The sequence below is a fragment of the Oncorhynchus kisutch genome, linkage group LG7 (genome assembly GCF_002021735.2).
Source record: "Oncorhynchus kisutch isolate 150728-3 linkage group LG7, Okis_V2, whole genome shotgun sequence".
Lineage (NCBI taxonomy): Eukaryota > Metazoa > Chordata > Actinopteri > Salmoniformes > Salmonidae > Oncorhynchus > Oncorhynchus kisutch.
The window spans coordinates 30,967,631-30,977,065 of record NC_034180.2 but is presented as its reverse complement, the minus strand read 5'-3'; the positions used below and the strand labels follow the sequence as shown (position 1 = coordinate 30,977,065).

Below are 9,435 nucleotides of genomic sequence, written 5' to 3'. Positions count from 1 at the left end.
ATACCCATGTGTTTGATTTAGTTGATACCATGCTATTCCACTCCAGCCATTTCCACGAGCCCGTTCTCCCCAATTAAGGCGACACCAACCTCCTGTGTGCTGAACAGTTGGCTCGACACAAGAGAATACTACTTATATAATTGATGCCGCCAGATGTTAGGGTTGTTGTTTGTGTTTCGTCATGGTATAGGTGTGTGTCTGGCTGTCGAGTGGGGTGGGAGCAATGAATGGGTGGAGAGGATGGATAGGTGGAGTTTGTCTTTTTTTCACGCCCACTCAGTACACCAATTGGTCGAAAAGTGCAAACCCCGCCTATCCTAGTTGGAGCACACGCCCTCATCTTGTTGTGGTTATGCTTTGTTAGCCAGCTACTGTTGTTAGCTAGCTAACTATCATTGGTTATCACTGGGAAAGACGCATCTAGCCATCTTTTTTGTATCTTAACAAATTGCCATACTTACTATTGAAGATGAATAAGACAGCCGTTTGATTCGAAGGATATCCCTTCTCTCAATTCATAGGTAACTTTAAGTAACATAGCTTGCTAACGTTAGCTACTATAAGCACTGCAGTTTGCTAGCAATAATGGTAGTTAAATCTGGACATCTAGCGTTATTCGCCTGCTATCGGTAGCATCTAGCTAGTTAATGTTATTGCGTATTTCAAGTAATATTCACTAACCTTGTGTCTGACATTCGCTAAGTAGCTAGTTAGTTATCCCATCCCATAGTAGTTTCAGCTAGCTTATATTATGTTTTATTGGTAACCTTGTTGCGCTAACGTTGCTAGCTAGCCATCATTGTTTACATTTGAGTCAAGGTTACTTCGTTTATACAACATCTACTGTAGCTATGCAATAATATTGGCCTGACTACGAACTTAGTCATATGCCACCACTAATGACACAGCCAGGCAGCCAGCTCCCTTTGTCAAGCAGTGGAAAACTTACCTAGCAAACCTGTTGACAACAATGCATAACCATATTTGGTAGGTTGAGGGAGTTTGTTCCATTTAATTATGTGTTGTTTTTTTACAATACAGTAGGTGTTTCATGGTATTCTACATTGTTTATCAATATTTTCATAATATACCTGGCATTCGTGTTTATTCAACTGCTGTCTTTGTATCGAGTAAATTTGATCTCCTGCAGCATTAATTTTATGGCAGACAAATGACTCAAGCTGCCTCTTAGATCTGGTCCTATAGGATGACACGGAAGTGTACTGCGGCTCCGGGGAGATGACCTGCACCCCCCTAGGGCATGGTCAGGATGGGGCCAGATGTGCCCCTGCTCAATGAATACAAGCAGGAGTTCTTCTGGAAGCGCTTCCCTCAGACGGTGCTGGGGGGTCCGCGCTTCAAGTTGGGCTACTGTGCCCCACCTTATGTCTATGTCAACCAGGTGGTCTTGTTCTTGACACCATGGCTGTTAGGTGGCATTGGCACACTGCTGTGCCAGCTGCAGCTGCTGGAGGAACTCCACGCTGCCATGCTCTCTGGTCTGCTCATGCTTGGGGCAGCAGTGGGTGTGCAGGCCCTGGCACTATACGCTGCCCGCAGGAATGCCATGGTGGAGCGGCTGGGAGTGCCCAACATCCTGGCTGATGAGGAGGAGGTGGAGTTCACCCACTGTGTAGGCCCAGAGACGGTGAGGTTCATCGCCCCGGGGAAGAGGTTTGGACTGAATGTGTTGCTTCACACCGTGCTGGCAGGGGCCCTCTGTGGCCTGGGGACATGGTATGTGCTCCTGGGCAGGTTGACTGCACTGTATGGCAGTGTGGGTGTAGCCTTGGTGGTATTTGTCCTGAGCTGGGTGACTCTGTGTACAGCGGAGTACTCCCTTATCGTCAACACGGCCACAGAGACGGCCACATTCCAGGCACAGGACACCTATGAGATCACCCCACTCACCCGACCACTCTACATATTAGCTTTCATAGCTGTGGACCTAGCTGATCGGTAAGATAGAAATAACTAAATTGGCCTCAATGACTGTTCTGAAACTTGTTATGGATACATTTTCAGAGATTATTCATGACATTTTGTGACTCTTTGCTTCTTGTTTTTTTCCCATGCTGGTGTCCAGATTTACAGGTCCAGTGCCAGAGCTCCAGCTAACCAGTCAGGTGCTTCATGTGGTCTTCCTGGTCCTGCCCCTGCTGTGGGCGCTGGGTATGTTGTCACCACTGGACGCCCTCCTCCTTTGGGGCATGGAACAGGCTCTGGTGTTCGGTTTGGGCGGCTCTCCCATGTCCAGTAACCTTAGGTATATTTTCCTTCCTACATCAGTTGTTTTTGTCAACATTTACTTTGTCAACATGTAGTTACATCTGATTATACTTGCCACTGATTAGGTTCCCTGAGATCTTTACCATATGCCTGTTTCCTTGGCATGGTTGACCTTGAGCAGCTCTTCTCTGACTCTCTGTGTGCTCTCTGTCCTTCCTACAGATTGCTGGGGATGTTAGCCATGTCTGTATGTGTTACTGTTTGTACCTTCTTCATCCCGTCCACCTTGGGAGTAGTCCTCTTCTCGATGGCCATGGGGTTTCTGCTTAGTTTGGATCTCAGCCAGTTTGGGACTTATTGTGGAGGAGGGTCCAGGGGAGCCTGTGGTGATAGTGGATGGCATAGGGGGGCATCACCTGCCCCTCCCAGCTTGTTTGGCTGGCGGCTGGGCTGCAGTGAGCTGCTGCTCTACCTGGGGCTGCTGCTGGGGGCCATGACTGAGGCAGGACTCTTACATCACTTCCTCAGTCCCTCCCAGACCCAGAACTTGGCCAGGGTTTCTCAAGATGCTGTCAGCTACCTCCTCATCACCCTTTTCATCGTCTGCTGGGCTCTCCGAGAGATCCAGGGAGCCTATGTTTTTGGAGGAGTGTTCCTCAACCCCCTGTACCCAAGAGGAATGGCCAATGTCCGGGTGTTCAAGCAGCGGAGCAGGGGTCTCCACATGGCTGGGGCTATCAGGAGGGTGCTGCTCAATCTGGGTGAGCTCATATTTTTAATTTAGAGCTTGCCCTGTCATTACTGTAAAACTATACATGCATCTTATTACTTGGTTTTACTTCGCAGTGTCTCCCTTTGCAATGGTTGCTTTCCTGGCTCTGGATGGCTCTGTTCAGCAGCTCCACACAGCCTCTCTCAGCGTGGGATTCACCCGGGCCTTCAGAGTGGTACACATGGATTCTCTTATGTAGAACCTAAGCATGTTTATCAATGAGAGATTTGCTTTCCAGTGACCTCATGACCATTTAATCCTCAGACTGTTATTAATATGATTTAGGTCATGATGATTGAGTCGTGGGTCTCTGTGTTGTGCAGGTGTGGCAGAGCTCTGAAGATGCCCTGCTCCAGATGGTGGTGGTGGTGTCAGTGAGGCTGGCTGCAGGGGACACCAGACTGCCTGGGTGGGACAGCCTGGGCACAGGGGTCCAGCTCCTTCTAGTAATAACACATTCCATGACTTCTGGCATAGAGCTAGTTAGGCATGACATTTAGTAAGGTCACAGGTTAAACATTGTCATTCTTAAGTCATTGATTCATTGTCTAGTTGTTGTTGTTTTCCCCAGAATGTTTTTCTCCACTGAAAACAAAATCAAAGCAGTACTACTGAGTCATGGTTCAATCACACTCTTTACGTCCCTCTTTGCCCTACCCAGGTGGGCCTGCTGAGTGATAGGCTGCTCCAGTTCCTGTCCAAGCTGAAGTTTGCCCTAGCCGTGCTGGTGACCTCCTGGACAGAGAAGAAACAGCGGCGCCAGTCGGCCGGGACCCTCCTAGTCCTGAACGCCTCCCTGTGTCCTCTGCTGCTCTCTGTGGTGGTCCTGTCAGCCATGCTCTCTGCTCCTTTGCTGCCCCTCTTCACCCTGCCCATCTTTCTGGTGGGCTTCCCCAGGCCTCAGCGCAGTTGGCCTGGGCCCGTGGGCACCGCCTGCCCCTGTCCAGACTCCATCTACTACCAGCAGATGAGTGGGAGCCTGGCCTGTGCTCTGAGGAGCGCCTTTGCCAGGGGATCACTTGGTTAGTGGGTCTCACTCTTTATTTTTCTCCCTCTTACTTTCTCTCTCTTTTTCTTCTTGAATGTTTTTCCCAATCATTGGTGCAGTTAAAGTGTTTTGATATAACTGTTTAATCATTTCTAGACATGGCTTTGTGTGTGAAAATAATGTAGCTGATACAAGATTTAATCTATGCCGTTGTACAAAAAAAGAAACCAAATGGACATACGTTGGTGTTCTGTTCTTACTGCTAGTGGTTGGAAAATCCTTTTCCCAACAGTAGGGTAAAAGAGTAAACTGAAAAAACCTAATGCAGTATCTCAATTAAATGATCTAGGCTCTATTGTGAAATGTATACTATTTCCCATGTTACTGATAGTATACATTTCACAGTACAGAGCCTAGATCATTTAATTGATATACATTATGTGTTGAGCATATGTTCTCAAGGTGTTAATAGTGCTCAATCACAGTGACACTGAACTTTTAGATCAGCTGAGCAGGGACTGTATGCAGATGAAATAGCTGGGTGGGGGAGCCTCTATTGGTTTCATATTAAGAGGAATGTTGTGAGTCGCTCAGTAGAGCCGCCCGGTATAATGCAAGCTTGCAGGATCCAGTTGTGCTTCCTGTGAAGTGATCCAAACAAAATCACTCTTATCTGTGATAATTACGTCAATGTTTCCACACCGTTAACCTCAATACTCTTAACCTAACTGGAGCCACTTACTGGAGCCATTTACTGGAGCCACTTACTGGAGCCACTTTCAAACACGTTGTTCGGTGCTCTATTTTCTGTCAGGAAGGGGGCAAGGAAAAAACAGCAAGAACAAGCTTCATTATTTATGGGTTGACGACTCAAAACAGACAAACTGCTACAGGGATGTCATCACTCCATCTTATTGTTTTCTTGGCTAGCTGGGGGTGCCTGAGCTGTGATGTATAATTTAGGCTAAGCGCTTGTTGGGTCTTGATACACACAGTACTAAGAGGAGGGTTTGGAGTGTAGTGTTCTCTTTTTTCCTTTACCCCCTCTGTGACATTGTGGGCTGCGCATCAGTGAGCGGGAGTGGAAAACGCACAGCGTGTCACTTCCCATCATGAGGCGGCGTCTGACTATTCCAAGACGTCGCTATGGGATATGACATTATCCTTGAGCCATGAGAACACTAGTCAAACTTGAAACAAAGCAACTGTCGCTCTGCCACTACCATTTCACAAAAAACATCTGTCCTTTCTCCCCTCTGTTAACCAAAAATGAAAGGCCCCCTCGTACAAAGTCTACACCCATAAGAAGAATGAATATTTAGAGACTAGTGGAACGTCCAGGGCAGAGAAGAAATTCAATATTTAGATCTCTGTGCAGTCAGGCGGTTTCAACTGTATCATGACCTTCCTGTACAACTGAAATGGTAAGCATCAACCTGCAGCTCATCCGGCAGCCAAGTTATCCACAGAGTCAGCCGAGAGACTCACTACTGATGCTAAATGAAAGGGCTGTGTGACCAGGAGGCACTCGTCTATGTTGTATGTCTATGATGTATGGACTCCAAGCTTTATCATCTCCAGACCACAGAGGACATCATCTCTCTGACTGCATGACCTATAATAATAAATTACCACTGGGATGACTGGGACCAAATCTAACACCACTCAAAGGCTGCGATGAGAATATGCTATGAATAGAGTCAGCCTTGTCAAAAAGCTTGGCTGGGGGTAAGTGTATGAAGAAGCTGATAGGCCTAAGCTTGTTTTCTTTCCTCCCCTCGTAAGGTCCTCTGACTCCTGGCTCCCACTTCCTGGGTCGCTTCCAGGACCGTGTGGTTTGGATCATGATTTTAGAGAGAGGATATGGCTACTGTACTGTCAACATCAAGGTAGTGGTTCTTTAAATGGTTGTTATTTGTTTGAATCACTAATTTGGGGTGAACATGCAGTGTAGACAACAGATTTGACGGTTGTTTTGTTTTAGGGTCTGGAGCTGCAGGAGACCTCGTGCCACACGGTGGAGGCTCGGAGGGTGGATGAGGTGTTTGAGGGGGCCTTTGAGCGCCCTGAGCGGCTTGGCCTCAACCAGGGGATAAACCTGCACTGGGGAAACGCCCTCACCCCATGTGCTGCCCTGCCTGTGCGCGTCTACTCCGATGCCCGCAATGTACTTTCGGGCATCATTGACTCGCATGACAACCTGAGGAAGCTCCAGGATGACTTCCTGAAGGCCCTGGTGTGGCTGCTGCTGAGGAATTGTGTCCAGAGACTAAAGGCATTTCCCTGGGACACTGAGGAGGGGACAGGGGGCGGGGGCACGAAGTCTCAGTCCTCCCAGCTTGGCCAATCGACTGTCACCCAGCCTGCAGAGGCTATCATGGTGGAGTCCAACATCTCCTCTCTCAAGTTTAGACGGGCCAGCTCCAGTTTGACCTCCTTTGGTGACTGGTCAGATGAGGATGATCTGTTTGGGCCTCAGCCGGCCAGGCGGACAGTGGCGTTGGTAAGTACGGAGGCCCAGCTGGGGGACACAGTGCTCCAGACAGGCCCCTCGCTGCCAGGCTCTGTGGAGATGGACAGTCTGTTTGAGAACATGGCCCTCTCTGCCCTTCAGCCCTTGCAACCTCTGGGTTTGGGTCTGGGTCTGCCAGCTGTGGACAAAGGCAGGAACCCTGAAGTCCCCCCCACAAAGTCCTCCGGCACCTTGGCCCATGAAAACTTCAGTTGCCCCCACTCTGAGTTGTTCAGCCTGCCCCCTGGGTGGAGGACAGCCCCCTTGTTACCATTCCGGTTACAGCAGCTCAGGCCTTTGTTCCCTGAGGAGTGGTTTCGGTTCACTTTGGGAAGGTTGGCGCTGGCCGTTCAGGACGAGGCTTCGGAGGATGTGGCTAAATCCCTGAAGGAGGATGGGGGGCTGAAGGACCTCCATGCCCAGGTGGCCCTGTCATGCCTCATCTCCCTGGGGGCAGAGTCTGCTTTCACCAGCCCCAGCTATGTGTACAGGGTGTACAGTGGGGACGTGCCTTGGACAGAGGGGCTGAAGTGGCTCTCTGAAAACAAAGAACTTTACCAGCTTGCACTTAAGGCTTTCAGGTAAAGAGGGCAGGTGTGAAACATGGGTGTAGTTTGTGCCCAACTTAGAGAATCTAAAACTTGCAAACTGGATGTGTGTTATACATATTCAATGTTTATATCCAAAGCTTGTCCCTGTAACTCCTGATCTATTTGCTTTCAGGTACAGTTTCAAGCTTCTGTTTGATCAGGCGAGTTTGGGGCCCATGGAGAGTCTTGATGAGCTGTTCAGCACCCTGGAGGAGTATGAGAGGGACTGGTACATTGGCCTGGTGGCTGAGAAAGGCTGGCAGGACAGTGTCCTACAGGAGAAACCTTTCCTCTTCTCCCTGGGCCATGACCTCACCATGGTAACCTTACTGACCACACTGTTTTTCTTGTTACTAAGTAACCCACTATGGTAACCTAACAAACACCTGTTCTTTGGGTTAGCCATAAACTTGGTCTTTGTTGGTAGCATGTATTAAGTGGTCCTGTCTTTGGCAGTGGTCAGTACAGTAAGTGACCCCTACCTGCTTGTCTCCTCTCTCCACAGGGAACTTACACAGGGCGGGTTCTGTCCCTGCAGGAGCAGCTGGTTCAGGTAGGCCATCTGAACGGGGAGGGGGTGCGTGGCCAGTGGGCTAACCTGTCCTGGGAGCTGCTCTACGCCACCAACGACGACGAGGAGCGCTACAGCATCCAGGCCCACCCCATCATGCTGAGAAACCTCACTGTCCAGGCAGCCGACCCCCCTCTGGGGTACCCCATCTACTCCTCTGTCCCCCTGCACCTCCCCTGCTTCTAACACCCAAACCTTGTCCTCTCCCTGGGACCTTCAGACTCCTCTGCTGGCCTCCTATAAACACCCCGTCTCTGGTTTGCCCAGCTTTATCACTGGGTAGGCCCTATGTTGTGGCCTGTATGTGTAACCCGTCTATTTCACTAGGGTATCCTAGGAGGGCACCTATAAGGCAGATCCAAACAAATGGTTTCATTCATGCAGGAGCGACAGCACAATACTTAAGTTTTTTTTTTTCTTAACGTTTACCAAATGTGTGGTACTAGTTCAAACAATGAAATGTGAGTGTTCTGGGAAAAATCGATATTTACAAGGGATACGTTTGTTCAGAAGTTTTTTTATCATTTACATACTCTTGAACAAAGAGTTATCACTTGTCAATGAAATGTTTTCTTTTTGTACTGTAACGTTAGTTGCAAATGTTTTTGTGGAGTTTGTTTTTATCCAACTTATCCGTTGTACTTAAAGTGATCAGATACAACCACCTTCCGCAGAAGAAGACCGCCAACACAGTGCTCCCAATTACATGATGAACTTATCTTACAAATGTTTTCCCTCAAATACTGCTCCCAAAGGCAAAAAGGGACAACGATTTCGCTTTTTCGAGGATGTGCCTTGGGTTGGACTTTGCAGTCTTTGTAATGTGGTTAGTAATTTTTGATGCCATCCTTTTGTTTACAGTTCACTTGTTTACAGTTGAAGACAGTTGTATTTGTCATGTTCTCCTGTACATACTGTTTTCGTATACTGTGATTTGTGTATGGTGTGTAATTGTACATACATAAAATAGATTTTTTCCCCCCAAAGGAACCTGATAGTCTATTTACTGGAGATTTATCAGTGCTATAGACATTCATTACAGATTTGTGGTTGGGCATTACCTAATTATACTCCACCTTCCAAAAATATATATCTATGACTAATTAGAATTAAGTAAATTTTTCCGTCATCCCTATTCTTCTGCTTTGTAAATAGCGCTGCCAGCCTTTTAAAGCTTCCTAAAATATTTTCCCTTTCACCTAAATAGAAGAGGCAATTAACCCATTTCCATGTGGAGCTCAAGCATTAGGAATGCAACAACATCATTGAAGTCCACTTCAGGAAGTCTTGGGGTTTGATTCCTGCTCCCAAGCAAAAATTAAAGCAGGAAGCACCAGACCCCAAGTCTATTAAAAAAATGGTCCGATGAAGCAGATGCTAAACTACAGGACTGTTTTGCTTTCACAGACTGGAACATGTTCCGGGATTCTTCCGATGACATTGAGGAATACACCACATCAGTCACTGGCTTTATCAATAAGTGCATTGAGGACGTCGTCCCACACAGTGACTGTACGTACATACCCCAACCAGAAGCCATGGATTACAGGCAACATTCGCACTGACCTAAAGTGTAGAGCTGCCTCTTTCAAAGTGCTTTCTAACCCGGAAGCTTACAAGAAATCGCACTATGCCCTGCGACGAACCATCAAACAGGCAAAGCGTCAATACAGGGCTAAGATTGAATCATACTACACAGGCTCCGACGCTCGTCGGATGTGGCAGGACTTGCAAACTATTACAGACTACAAAGGGAAGCACAGCCGCGAGCTA

At 47.9% G+C, this 9,435-nt stretch overlaps 1 protein-coding gene across 2 annotated transcripts; it reads left to right on the top strand.

Annotated features, from left to right (window-relative positions):
- Positions 1-328: 328 nt before the first annotated feature.
- On the top strand, positions 329-8,649 carry LOC109894450 (pecanex-like protein 4). Of its 2 annotated transcripts, XM_020487948.2 has the most exons (11): positions 329-521; positions 1,193-1,959; positions 2,087-2,266; positions 2,452-2,990; positions 3,076-3,176; positions 3,325-3,447; positions 3,663-4,023; positions 5,775-5,878; positions 5,974-7,082; positions 7,225-7,411; positions 7,597-8,649. In XM_020487948.2, the coding sequence occupies exons 2-11, from the start codon at positions 1,262-1,264 to the stop codon at positions 7,846-7,848; spliced, it is 3,654 nt and encodes a 1,217-aa protein (XP_020343537.1). In that variant the 5' UTR covers positions 329-521; positions 1,193-1,261; the 3' UTR covers positions 7,849-8,649. The 2 variants fall into 2 exon arrangements, with proteins under 2 accessions (XP_020343537.1, XP_020343536.1); XM_020487947.2 differs by having other exon boundaries at positions 329-1,959.
- The last annotated feature ends 786 nt before the right edge of the window (positions 8,650-9,435 follow it).

What these genes read in the sequence shown, in the direction of transcription:
- LOC109894450 (XM_020487948.2), top strand. Translation starts at nt 1,262, where the DNA reads ATGGTCAGGATGGGGCCAGATGTGCCCCTGCTCAATGAATACAAGCAG. An exon ending in GAGGGTGCTGCTCAATCTGG is followed by an intron (nt 2,991 to 3,075) that starts GTGAGCTCATAT and finishes TTTACTTCGCAG; the next exon opens with TGTCTCCCTTTGCAATGGTT. An exon ending in TCACCCGGGCCTTCAGAGTG is followed by an intron (nt 3,177 to 3,324) that starts GTACACATGGAT and finishes TGTGTTGTGCAG; the next exon opens with GTGTGGCAGAGCTCTGAAGA.